The 13,129-nt window shown below is 44.7% G+C and overlaps 1 protein-coding gene across 1 annotated transcript in view; it reads left to right on the top strand.

Moving 5' to 3' along the window:
- The window catches only part of slc25a13 (solute carrier family 25 member 13), a 50,156-nt gene that overhangs the window by 35,479 nt on the left and 1,548 nt on the right, over positions 1 to 13,129 (top strand). The window contains exons 14-17 of the mRNA XM_030412222.1: positions 4,731 to 4,871; positions 8,310 to 8,448; positions 11,763 to 11,921; positions 12,697 to 12,787. Coding sequence (XP_030268082.1) covers positions 4,731 to 4,871; positions 8,310 to 8,448; positions 11,763 to 11,921; positions 12,697 to 12,787 — 530 coding nt within the window. The remainder of the gene's footprint in view (positions 1 to 4,730; positions 4,872 to 8,309; positions 8,449 to 11,762; positions 11,922 to 12,696; positions 12,788 to 13,129) is intronic.

Raw genomic sequence — 13,129 nt, 5'->3', positions numbered from 1 at the left:
GAAATCTTCTGGATCAAATGAGAGTTTTTAATCAGACCCTACAGTCACATCTCTTCAACAAGATAAAAGGCCACTCAGTTCTTGTCTCAGATCTCTCCTACAAGATCTGTAAGTGTTGTCAGAGCGGATGTGTCCACAGATATTCAGCCTGCAAGTACTCAGTTCAAATACAGTCAGCATTACATATTTCGTTCTCCTTATTCCGTCATTTTTCCATAAAAGCCAAAACATGGAGCATCTGTCTCCCTCTTCACCATCCAGGCTCTTCAAAGTGCACTGTGCTTAAATGATGCTGCACAGCACACAGACACTGTATACAGTACCAGTGCAGCATACATCTCTTAACTATGTTTACCTGTCTGCTGAGCGCCGCCCCTCTGACACTCCAGCAGACAGACACGGACCTGTTTGGATGCCAGAAGCCACCGTTTGTTGATGGAAACGTGTAACGATCACACATGAAAGAGCAAAACTGCATACTGTACATGCTCGGGTCTGTGCACATGTGACATAAAGAAGAGCATACAAGTGCACACACACACACACACACACACACACACACACACACAGGGAGGAGATGATTGACAGCAGCTGCTACCTGAGACTCCTCCACCAACCACCAGTCTGTTACCTGCTCCCCTCCCATCATAGGTTTTGATCACTGAGCTGTCACAGCCTACCCCCAATGCATGTATGCACACACACACACACACACACACACACACACACACACACACACACACACACTCCCAGTCCACCAAGGCCGGCAGCTTAAGCCTGAGCAAATGAAAGAAGGTCTTTCACTCAACCCTCTTTTGATGCTGATCACTAAAGCAGAGTATTTCAGGATACACAAGTCATTATGGGTTTAGCTCCACTCGGCCACATTCAATTGACCTTATTAGTTTGAGGAGTATGTTTAAGAAATGTTTTAGCATGGCACATTTGCTGCAACCTAAATGTAGCGTTCCATTTTGGATAGCTCTGTTGAGAAACATATAAAAAGAAGGTGTATTAACTGCAGGAAAGCAAATGCACTGAAGAAAAGTTCAGCACTGGATCCAGCGTGAAAAGTAGCGGTTGTCTTATTTTTATACAACCCTTATGGATTGAGGAGCAGAACCATAACAGATGCATATGGAGAGGAGAGGATAAATGTAGTGGAGAGGAGCGTGGACGGATGGATTTTTCCTCTTTTTTCCCCCCGAGAGCCGTCGTGACAGCTCCTTTCATCCTGGCTGAGGCCCCGGTGTTAGTGCTGGCACTGCACTCTGCCTGCCACTTTATCTCACACACTCACACACTCGCACACACACATATAGAAGTCGAACCCTCCTGAACCCTTTTTTTAGTGAGGCTCCAGCCACAGCACATGAAATCTGTTTATATCATTTGGTAGCTGTGAAAGTGCTGGTTTGGACCACAGTGTCGGCCTCAGGTCCACAGTCTATAAAGCAAAAGACACAGGGAGAGAAAAGATGGAGGGAACGAGGGAATGGTTACATTACATGTTCGCTTTCTTTGTTCTAAACACGTTTGGAGCAACTTGGTTATCACCCTCAAACGTGTCGAGCTGCATAAAGTGTTGATTAGTTGATAAAAAACCCAAAAAGTTTGTTTTTCAATTTTCTTTTTATCATTTAAGTCATTTTAAAAGGAGCAATTTGTGAGGGATGGCCTACATTTCCATTTAAAACATTCAAAGAATGAACTTACAACAGTGTTGAGGTTATATCAAAGATGTCTACTGAAATTAGCATGCTAACCAGCTAGCTCCGGCCCGTGCTGTCCGTAATACTGATATAGTCCGATAGCCATGGCAGGATATGCTAGCTGTAAAAAAAAAAAATGTAATAAGATAAACTCAAAATATGATGAAATTGAATATTCTAGCTTTAATCTTCCTTACTGAATAGAAAAATACAACTGTACACCTTCTACATTCTCCAAGTTTTTCTCTTTTACCAAACTAAGATTAACTTAATTGCCTCATTAACTCATAGTAAAACAGTCTTCATTCAAACTTGACATAAACTCAGTAAAACTCACCAAAACAGTTGTTTGGTTTTGTCCTTCCACAGTCATCTCTGGGTTGGTCATGGTGAATCTTGTATTCACTGAGTTAGATCTACGCAGCGTTTACACCCGCTGCTGATGTCCGACTCTCTCCACCTATTTGCTAACACTGATTAGCTGCAGCCAATGATAGCCACCATACAGCAGCAGTTGTAGCTAACTGTTGTGATATGCTGCCTTTGAATTCTACAAATCGTACCTTTAAGCAAAAATGTCAAACATTCACAGTTTCCAGCTTAGTAAATGGAAGGATATGCTCTTACGAGTAAATGAAGAGAGTTGGGTTTTGGACTGTCATTTGGACAAAAGAAACAGTTTGACGACGTCACATTGGGCTCTGGGAAGTTGTGATGAGTCCTGTGAATGTGTTGCCACTCCTCTCCTCACCTACCTATTCCTCTCCTCACCTCCTCCTCTTGCTCCGTCCTCTATCCCTTTCTAAACCCTGTGGCTCAGCACCATTAAGCTCCAGCGCAGGTTGCCAGTTTCTAATGATTATTTGGTAAGAATGGCATGCTCCATCAACTGAGCTGGCTTGATGCTTATCTGGCAGTTCCTGGCCTGCATTTTAGGACTTAAGTTACACAAAAATACTTGTTGGGTCACTGCTGAGAGGAGGAGAGGGCTAGGAGTGAAAAAATACAGTAATACTTTGTTCGTTTACACGGCTGGTTTATGTCTTCGTAATGGGTTTCTTATTCAGGCCTGACGTGAATTATGAAGACATTATCAGAGAATCTAATAAACACAAAAGCACATGTAGCATGAAGGGTGTTAAGCAAAAATAAAAGTGTGATTGTTATTTATTGATAGCGGCTAATGATTTCAGTCGGTGCTAATCTGTTTATATGGCCTGAAGTGGGTGGTTGGCGTGTGGGAATCCTTAAACTTTACTAAGCTCTTTCTGCATCACGCTCACACATAGCTAGGAGCTCTGGTGCGTGCATAAGGTGCTGACGTCCCAGGTTTCTAAGGATCACCTTGCCTTGTAATTACCTGGAAATCATGAGAGAGCCGCCGACGCTGTCACTCCATAATCACAACCCTCAACCTCTCCGCCCCAACCTCGACCTTCCCTCACTTCTCTTGTTTTGACTTACTCCTCTCTGCCTGTTTCTGCCTCTCTCTCTCATTAGCTCTGTTTATTTGTCTGTTTCTCTTCATTCTATCTGTCCGGGACGTGCAGAAGTTTTTGAGTGATTTTCCACAGTTAAGCGGAGACGTGGGACGGCAGAGCACACGAAATGATCTGCATTGTCACTCCTTTTATGTGCTGTTGTCAGGCCTAATTGTCAGCTCGTCTCTCTGAACAATGTTGTTGTTTACCCAAGGAGAGTAAACAACAGCTCCATCTCCTCAATCTGCAGGCTCATTAGTGTCCGACTGAAGCAGCCGACGCTGCTCGGGGCCGGAGCCAATAGCATCTTAATGCTCTAGCTATTAGCCAGCATGTAATCAACTAGGTTATTTCCATTAAACAAGTCATAAAGAGTTTAGCTATGAGATGTCGCAGCTTTGGGGCAGCAGCCCTCATGCTATTCACAGCCTCTCATTTGTCGGGCCTGGAAGGGAAGCTATAGTCACTATAGTGGCTGCACACCTTCAATGAGACTATTATGATCTCTGTCTCTCCCTCCTCCCCTCTCTTCTCTTAGGCAATATATGGTAACACTTAAAACTGAGGGACGTTCAGCCCCAGAAATGCTCATGTTGCAGATTGGCGCTTGATGCTTTCCCGTAAGGCGACGAGCACAATCCGTCATTCATAACGCCGCGACTGAAGGAGGGGGAGACGAGGACAGAAACAACAACAAACAGACCAATTTAAGACACAAACGGCACCATGGCAACCGATTGCTATCTAATTGCGATGAGCCACCCTTTTTTGCGTGTAGCTACAGTAACCACTGGCAACCGCAGCAAGAGCAGGACAGTATTAGAAAGGATGAGAGAGATCGTTTGAGAGGAGGTCAGAGAGAGACAATGCCGGAGAGGAAAGTGAGAGAAACAATTCAAGGAAAAAGGAAGACACACAAGTCAGAAAAAAGACCGCTTTCCAAATAAAAACCGCTGTAAACATTTCTCAGCACCCAGAAGCTTTTTGGAAATGCCGTCATGTTCCCAGACTAGACACAGTTAACCATTTGTCTTGCCGCAGCCCGGCGGACCAGTCTGAACCTGCTGCAGTATCGTTGCCCTCCCCTTACAAGTACAGGTTTGTAGGATGGTGTGAAGTGAGAGGTTAGAGAGAAGAAGAGAAGTTAGAGTCCCCCCGCAGGCTGTGAGTGATGAAGACAAACAGCTGACAGACCCGAGCTGCATCAGCTGGATTTCCCGGTACTCTCCTGAACTCTCCTCCTCTCCACATGTTTGTTTTGCAGCTGGTTGCTGAGCCAGCACGATTAAGTTGCATCACTTCCTGCAAAATGGCCCCAAGACAGATAATAGTTATATAATCAGTTTTTTAAATGTTCATCAGTAGAACACAAACACTCATATTAAACAAAACCTGTGTTTAAATGTTTGTTCTTTGTGGCAACAGATGTATTAAAGTGTGGATTCATGTTTAACTCAAGAATCCAATCGAGGATCGAGAACTTCCCTCCTCTTGAAGTTCGTTGCATCAGTGTCTTTTTGTCCTTCTGTTTGTCCAGGCTGGTGGCTCCCAGGTGATCTTTACCAACCCTCTGGAGATTGTAAAGATCCGTCTGCAGGTTGCGGGAGAGATCACCACGGGGCCGAGGGTCAGCGCCCTCTCCGTCATCAGGGACCTCGGCTTCTTTGGACTCTACAAGGTGAGAATCACTCTTGGGGTCAGAGGTGCATGTGTAGAGGTATACAATGCACTGAAGCTCCACATGTAGCTGATGTAGCTGAGATCGATTTCTCCAACATGATACATCTTCTTGTTGTGAACTACAATACTGGTTTTCACCTGAGACATTAGTAACTTTACAATTACAGGATACTGAGGCTGACACAAGTTTCAGACCAGATGATCACATCAAGCAGTTTCTGTAAAGTGCTGCTTTTCTTCCAAATCCTCTTCACAGCTGAGTTGTCGACATCGTAACCTCTCGCTTGCGTTAATGCCTAAACCTCATTACAGACTGTTGTCTTGTGCTGTGTGTTTGGGATCATCGTGTGATTTGTAGTCAACCTCTTGGTCTCCTATCCCAACATTTACAAACCCGCTTTTTCATTCTGTCTCACTCTCATCTGAGTGTGTAGCCGGTTAATGTCTGTGTCAGGACTGAAACAATGAATGGTTTGTGAACAGGCTAAAGAAATGAACTCAAAGCAGTTAGAATCCATCCACTGAGGCGTATGAGTGATTGACGATGGGACTAACAGAAAGTAGTCTTGGTCAGTTTGATCACATTTGTCTTTAAATCTTGTAAATAAAGACATAGAAGAAGCCCAGAGCTACATATTCAGCTAGATTTGTTTCTACTAATTGAATTGGCTAATTGTTGCCAGACGTCTTGTATGCATGATTTGATATCACCATGTTGGTCTTCCTGGAGAATCATAATTAAAGTTGCTCCAGGACCATAATTGCAACTGACACATCATGTTTTCGTGATGTCATAGCTTTGGGAATTAAATACATGTGGGAGAATTTATCCTGTCACACGTGTGTTCAACACAGTGAACGGGTGATTGTAATCATGTTTCCTGTTGTGTTTGTTCACGCAGAGCAACAGAACACTGAAAAGAAACAGAAGTAATAAGTGAACCTGTGTAATGAGTGTTTTTAATGGGACACAAACCTCAGTCACCCGTGTGAGAGTCCTGCCAATCAGACGTGGCAGAGAAGCACTTGATGTTGCTGTTCTGGGGACAAACACCAGCGACTGATCGGCTGCGGTCGTGTTCCTGTAACTACATTAATGACTGTAGGAACAACACCTACGCTGGGATATCAGATATACCTGTCTGCTATCCATTCTATTATTATTTTCATCAGCCTTGCAATTTTACAACAGTCCATTATTTCTCATTACTGTGATTTTTCTATTAACTATTCAACTATACATTGAACGTCGTCGGCCCACGTCAGCTTTCATTTATATCAACATTTCCATGTGGTCCTCTGTTCAAGAACAAGAAAAGGCACAATTTATGTTAAAAGCTGTATTTAACCTTAATTACCATAATTGGTATTTTTCTGTGGCCTGGGGGTTAAAAATTACAGTTCACCGTTTGAACATATTAGAGTTGTATGATGTTGTGAACACAACACGTCGTAAAGCAAGCGTGAAAGATTATAGTGTCCAAAGAGGCTAATATAAAAATATAGTCGTGTTGGTGTTTTTAAACAGTGTTTTCTGTATTTCATAATCATTGTTATTAATACTATGATTTCTAACATCAGTCTGTTTGAGAGGTGCACACACACACACACACACACACATGCACACACACACGCAGTCTGCTCTGGATGCTACAAGATGCTACCAGAATAGGAATCAGTGCACGAGCCGCTAACGTTAGCAGCTTAACTGGCGTGATGAGGACATTAGCCCTCAGGGTAAAACAGAGCATGTCTAATTAAATTACATAAATAAGTCCTAATGGAGCTTGGCAGGGGAGATTGTGCTTCAACCGTAAACACAATCAACTGTGAAAATGTCAATCTCATACCTGCGGTCGTGTTAATTTGCAAGTAAGATGATGGCGCTCGTTCCAAGTTGTAAACTGTTTTAAGAGAGGATTTCGCTTTCTTTGATGATTATTTGCTGCACTGTGAGTCGACCTCGTCACACCAAATGTGTCTCAGGTTCGTGTTTCTGCTGCTGACCACCTGTCAGCTAAGAAAACTCCCATATATACTAGACTACTATATAGACTATAGTAGATTGTCTCTGTCTACCTGCCCTGATTTACAATGATGTCAGAGTGTCCCCACAGCGACTGTCTCCCTCCAGCTGTCTTTCTTGAGTGCACGTAAACGTCTGCATGCTCGTGCTCATGCTTCATTGTGTTCGTGTCCTGCTCGTCGCACAGAGAGGAGACAAAGTGCATTGAAAAAGCAGTAGCAGTGGTGGTGGTGGTGGTGTAGGAGGAGGGGAGGCGGGGAGGAGACGAGCTCCAGCCTGCAAGCCCCAGACGGGCTGGCTCCGGAGGGGCTGCACCCAGGCACAGAGCTGCCTTTGTCAGGGTAATTATCCTGACGCTCACCCTCTGCTGGTGGAGCTACCGATGGAGTAGGGTGGCTAACGCACTAGCGCCACCATTCATCACTGGGGGAAAGTCGACAGTGTAGGAATATTGACCGAGATGATGTTTCATGTTTATGGACTTGGTATTAATTGCTTTCTTGCATTTTCCTTTTTTGCATTTTCCTACTCAGCTAAGTCATTTGGTGTTAAAGCTTTATACACACACACACACACACACACACACGCTCTCAGCCAGCCCCACAGCAGGGCCCTGATATTAAGGCTTCCCGTCCCAGTCCCTGTGACGCTGCTCGTCTGTCCTGCCCCGATAGAATCTCCCAGCTTTCAGCAGCCGCTCGGGCCCCAGCCAGCCTGAAAGAGGGACAGGCAGACAAGAAGTGCCAGAGGAAAGAGAGGGAAAGAGATAGCCCAGGTACCTGCCAATCCTCTCTCTGTTTATGTGTGTGTGTGTGTAGGAACCAAAGGATTATCCCGTAGGAGTTAAATGAAGCCTGTCCAAAACAAGGAGACCCTGCCCAGCTCTTTAAACGGCTTCTGTTGACTGTACTTGCTGTATCAAGAAGGTGGCAGCGAGCCAACAAGCTTGAAATACAGCAGGAAACTCAATATGCTTGATGATGATGTAGTGTTGTTTACAGTGGCAGACAAGGAGTCATCTTCGTCAGCCAGTCTGTCTTCCTCTGGTTTTCCCACTCCTTCTCCTCTCTGTCTGCCAGCTCTGCGTGTGGAGCTGCCTCCCTCACCTGCTGCTGAGGACACACATCGTTTGCATAGAGAAAGACGTGTCTGACATGTTGCGGCCCATATTTCACTCTGCCATAAGGAGACTTTTGGAAGTAGTTTCTTTGGCGGTAACATCAATTGATGCTTGATGGTTTGTGAGCAGGCAGTTGATGTTACGTATGACCAGAGACCCGAGCCAGAAGTCCCCGGAGCCCCATCACTCCTTCTCTGCGCTCCTTCACATTTATCTTCGTCTTTGTTTAACTCTTAACCCTTTATTATGACCCAAAACTTCTCCTTTTCCTTCCGACTGCGTTTCTCCAGGGTGCCAAGGCCTGTTTCCTGCGAGACATCCCCTTCTCAGCCATCTACTTCCCCTGTTACGCCCACATCAAGTCTTACCTCAGTGATGTTGACGGACAGATCGGGCCGGCCAAGATGCTGTTTGCTGGAGCGCTATCAGGTAAAGTACTCCAACAAAAAACAATAACAATAGCATCAGTTAGTTTTAAGTTTCCAGATAACATCGTTTTTTCCTTCTTGCAAGAATTGTACCTGCAGGGTCCTTGATTAGAAATCAGAAGCACCTGTGTGTGCTCCCGGGGAAGCTGTTGTTAAAGTCAGGGACGTACTGTGTACATGTATAGTAAGAAGAAATGATAAAAAGCAGGAACATTTTAATTTGCCCCCCACGTTTGTCTCTGTGAATGGAAACAAAGAATATTCATGCATTTGTGTTGTGAGTTGGTCATGAACTTCATCTGACAGGCAGCAAAGATGAGCTTTAAACAAACTGATATATCATCACATAGCTGTTAACACGTCAGAATTCATCTTAGCTTCACCGCTACATTCACCAGCTAACAGTCTGTCTGCCTTTTGGTATTGAACAGGTAGCATTCAGTGAACTTTAAGAGCTTTTTCAATGCCCGCTGAGGCCAAAACACACTGATGAGAGTGCTGATAGTTCAAATTTAATCCGAAAAATGAACTTACAATCATTTCCTACTCACCTGCCATGCAGACAGAAAGTCAGAGATGTTTTGTAGTCCAGAAAACATCCAGAGACTTTGATTACCCTGGACAAGCTTCATGTTATGGTATTTTTTTTCCTGCATCTACTTTAGTTGTTTAGAAGAATGAGCTGAAAGGCAGTAAAACACTTCTTAGAGTGAAGAGGAATGGAAGAATTGGGGTTTTGATTCTCTGGGGAAAAATGAATTGTAGCTGTAATGTAGAATTAAATGTTTGGATCTCCACTCATGAGACTTTATCAAAGATATTTTAGATTAGTATCTACAGAATATCTAACCAAATCTCAGTTGGAATACAACATGCCTTAACAGCCCTGTCATCACTGTCAGCGGTTGGTATAAAGTGGATCCAGCGATGTTAGATCCTTTCTGTTCGTGTGTTTGGACTCTCGTGTGTCCACAACTCTAAACCAGTGTTTTGTCTTGTAAAATATTTGACCTTTCGCAGCGAGCCAAAAAGCCAGAAAGCTTCGGTCCCTGAGGCAACGTGTAGTTCACAGAAGTTTAAGAAACACAATCTTTGGTCAGGTCCAGTTTTAAACAAAGTGTTAGAGCAGGTCTCGCTCGGCCCGCCCCTCAGACCTCCACAGGCCGGCAGTAACAGTAGCAGAGCCCAGAGTTTGGAGGCAGGCAGCCTCTGACCGCAGGCTCCATGGCGGTAGCTGCTAATTAGAGCGCTGCTCAGTAAATGGGGACTGGGGTTTTGGAGCTCTGCAGCAGGGAAGCGCCTCAGATGCCTGCCAACCGGGCCGGCAAGGAGGCTTTCCAGTCCTAATAACATTGTACACACACACACACACACACACACACACACACACACACACACAGGGCGGCGAACATGCCTGTGCATACTTTATACACGTTCACCCTGCAGGAATGTCTGTAGGTTAGTCATAACAGGGTATGGATGACTTAACAACCCTATCCTGAAAATATGAGCAGAGCTTTAACACTGGAGTCATCCCCGAAGAAAAGTGCAATAACAGACCATCACTCCCCTGCCAAGTTAAAAGGCTTCAGAGCATTTGCATAAAAGACTTAATATTTGTTTTGAATCCTCAGAGATGTGTCAGCAGCACTCTCCTCTCGACGCAGAGGCTCAGCACAACACGGAAATATCATAAATCCTGCCTCCCTCCTCCGTCTTTTACTTTGGTTTCTAACCACAGGACTGGCAGCCACGGCCCGCAGACTCGGAGCCCAAACGAGCCTCATGATTTCTTTATTTTTTTCGTGACTTCGACACATTTATCATCCTTCTTTCATATATATTTATCAGCGGTTACAGCATTCTGGCAATTAGTGTTTTACAGTCGGCACAGGAAATTGAATTACACGCTCAGTTTGCACAGCATTATTTAGCTAGGCATTACTCCGCTCTGTGAAGAACATGGTGTTGGCCATCGCTAACTCACATTAGCTCTGTACGTTACAAAGAGTTATGGAGGGAGTTTCTGGCCTGATTTGCTGTGCTGTCTAAAACACATCCATGATGTTCAGTCCGACTGCTGGTTCAGATCACTCAGACGTTTTGCATGAATATTAATCTTCAGAGGATGATTTCTAATATTATTGGTGAACCCCGTAAATTTAGTTTAGCACAGCAGTTACGTCAAACACCTTTGTCTATGATAAGATTCTTTTTAGACATTTATATTTGAAACAAATCAATAATCTCCTCTCTCCTCTTCTCTCTCCTCTCCTCTCCTCTCTCTCTCCTCTCCTCTCCTCTCCTCTCCTCTCCTCTCCTCTCCTCTCTCCTCTTCTCTCTCCTCTCTCTCTCCTCTCCTCTCCTCTCTCCTCTCCTCTCCTCTCCTCTCCTCTCCTCTCTCCTCTCTCCTCTCTCCTCTCCTCTCTCCTCTCTCTCCTCTCCTCTCTCTCTCCTCTCCCTCTCCTCTCTCCTCTCCTCTCTTCTCCTCTCTCCTCTCCTCTCCCCTCTCCTCTCCTCCTCTCTCCTCTCTCCTCTCCTCTCTCCTCTCCTCTCCTCTCCTCTCTCTTCTCCTCTCTCCTCTCTCCTCTCCTCCTCTCCTCTCCTCTCCTCTCTCCTCTCCCCTCTCCTCTCTCTCTCAGTTCAGTGCAGGTGGTCAGTCTCCACCAGGTGCCAGTCTGCTAGCTAATTCTGAGTTGATTAGACTCGCTGAATAGCTCGTTTGGCCGTTGCAAAAACCAAGAAGTCAGAGTAAATTGTCAAGAGGGCAGTTGATGGTAATGACCGAGCCATCAATGATTGAGTCCATTCATGGCTGAAGTGGCTGGAGAGGAGGTTTTGCAGTCACTCCCTTCAGTCAGCCAGTCACTCTGGCCGACACACGGGGCACAGTGTGCATTGCTCTCATTACCGGCCATTGTCTGGACCCTTTCAAACGGCTGTAAGAAAAGTGGGAGAGAGAGGAAAGGAAGAAAAAAGGTAGAGATTAAATAATGGCCTTGCTGGTGGTATGGATTGGTTGATGGGGAAGTGATGGGAACTGGCCCCTACTTGTGTATCTTGTATGTATGTGGCAGAGTTCCTGCACGATGGTCAAGATCCGTGATGACGTGTTTTAAAAGTGCGAACAAAGGCCGTAAAGCCACTCTATCAGATGCACTTAGAAAGATTTCATTGGCTCGCTGACGGCTGCATTCTACAAATCATCTCATTTGTTTGGGGCTGATTTTTAAATTCGGCCTTATTTAGAATCAAACACATCCGTTGTGCTGTCGTGTCACTCAACTGTAACAGCTCTTGTGTTCTCCTCTCCAGGCATGCCGGCGGCCTCTCTGGTGACCCCGGCTGACGTGATCAAGACCAGGCTGCAGGTGGCGGCACGCGCCGGTCAGACCACCTACAGCGGGCTGATGGACTGTTTCTGGAAGATTCTCAGAGAGGAGGGACCTCGGGCCTTCTGGAAAGGAGCTGGAGGTGATGTTCACCGAGACATTTGTTCAGGCTACAGAATAGAATAGAATAGAATAGATTTACTTTATTGATGCCAGACTGGGAAATTATTTTGTCACAGTAGCAGTGGGTCCGTTTCTATTCACAGGTGTAATTCTCCTTAAAGATAGATGGACATCAGTGGAATTATTTATGCGGTGGATAAGTAATCCAGACATTTACATTGACTTCTTACTTTAACGTACACTGGATGGTAGGTCAGTGTAAAAGACTATTTATCGTGTTACAGAGATATCTACTGAAGTTAGCATGCTAACCAGCTAGCCTCAGTCTGCCGTGTCTTGTCAGACCACTGACCGCTGAGCTAACTAGCTAACCACAGCTAAAGGTTAGCAGCAGTTAGCGGTAACTGTGTTGATATGCTCCCTCTTTTTTGTAGTTACTGTCAACATGTGGCCAATTCTTACATATTGCACCTTTAAAGTGTGTAGCAGTACAAATGTTGAATGTTTGTTTTTAATGCTTTTGCACACGTAGTTTCTCGGTGTTGGATGAACTGCTGAGTTTTGTAGTTCGGCTTGGCACCACACAGAAATACAAACTAAGTATCTTGTATTTCTAAAAGTTTTTAGGGCAAAAATGATCACGAAAAGCACGATAACCAATTCAATCATTATTCTTCACTTTATAGATTGATATAATAAATATGCAGACATATTTGACATCATGTTTAAGCCACTCCTGAAGCTTAGATTTTACACCACATGGATTTAAATAAACACGTGTTCTCTTCCTGCAGCTCGTGTGTTCAGATCCTCGCCTCAGTTCGGAGTGACCTTGGTGACCTATGAACTCCTGCAGCGCTGGTTCTACATCGACTTCGGAGGACAGTAAGTCTCATTCTCTCCTACTGTCCTTCCAACACGCTTAGTTTCCCATTTTACTTTGCTGATACCGTGGCAACAAACCTCTAAACCTCCCCGTCATCGACCAGTGAAACAATAAAAATCATACAGATATTTATTCCTTCCGGTGTTTTTTGAAGACAGAACACGACGGTTAGCTCATGTCGTTATCAGAGACGTCTCCCAGCAGAACAATAGAGTTAATTTCAACAGACAGTAGCAGCTCCTCCCTCCTCCACCAGAGAGGAAGAAATGCCACAAGACCAAAAATAATTTCTGTGCACATTCACCGACAGAACTCACTCAGAACTCTGGATGTGACAATTT

Source organism: Sparus aurata, chromosome 3 (assembly GCF_900880675.1).
Source record: "Sparus aurata chromosome 3, fSpaAur1.1, whole genome shotgun sequence".
In the NCBI taxonomy this organism is placed as follows: domain Eukaryota; kingdom Metazoa; phylum Chordata; class Actinopteri; order Spariformes; family Sparidae; genus Sparus; species Sparus aurata.
Note: the sequence above shows the minus strand (reverse complement) of the source record. Positions and strands in the feature narration are given on the sequence as shown.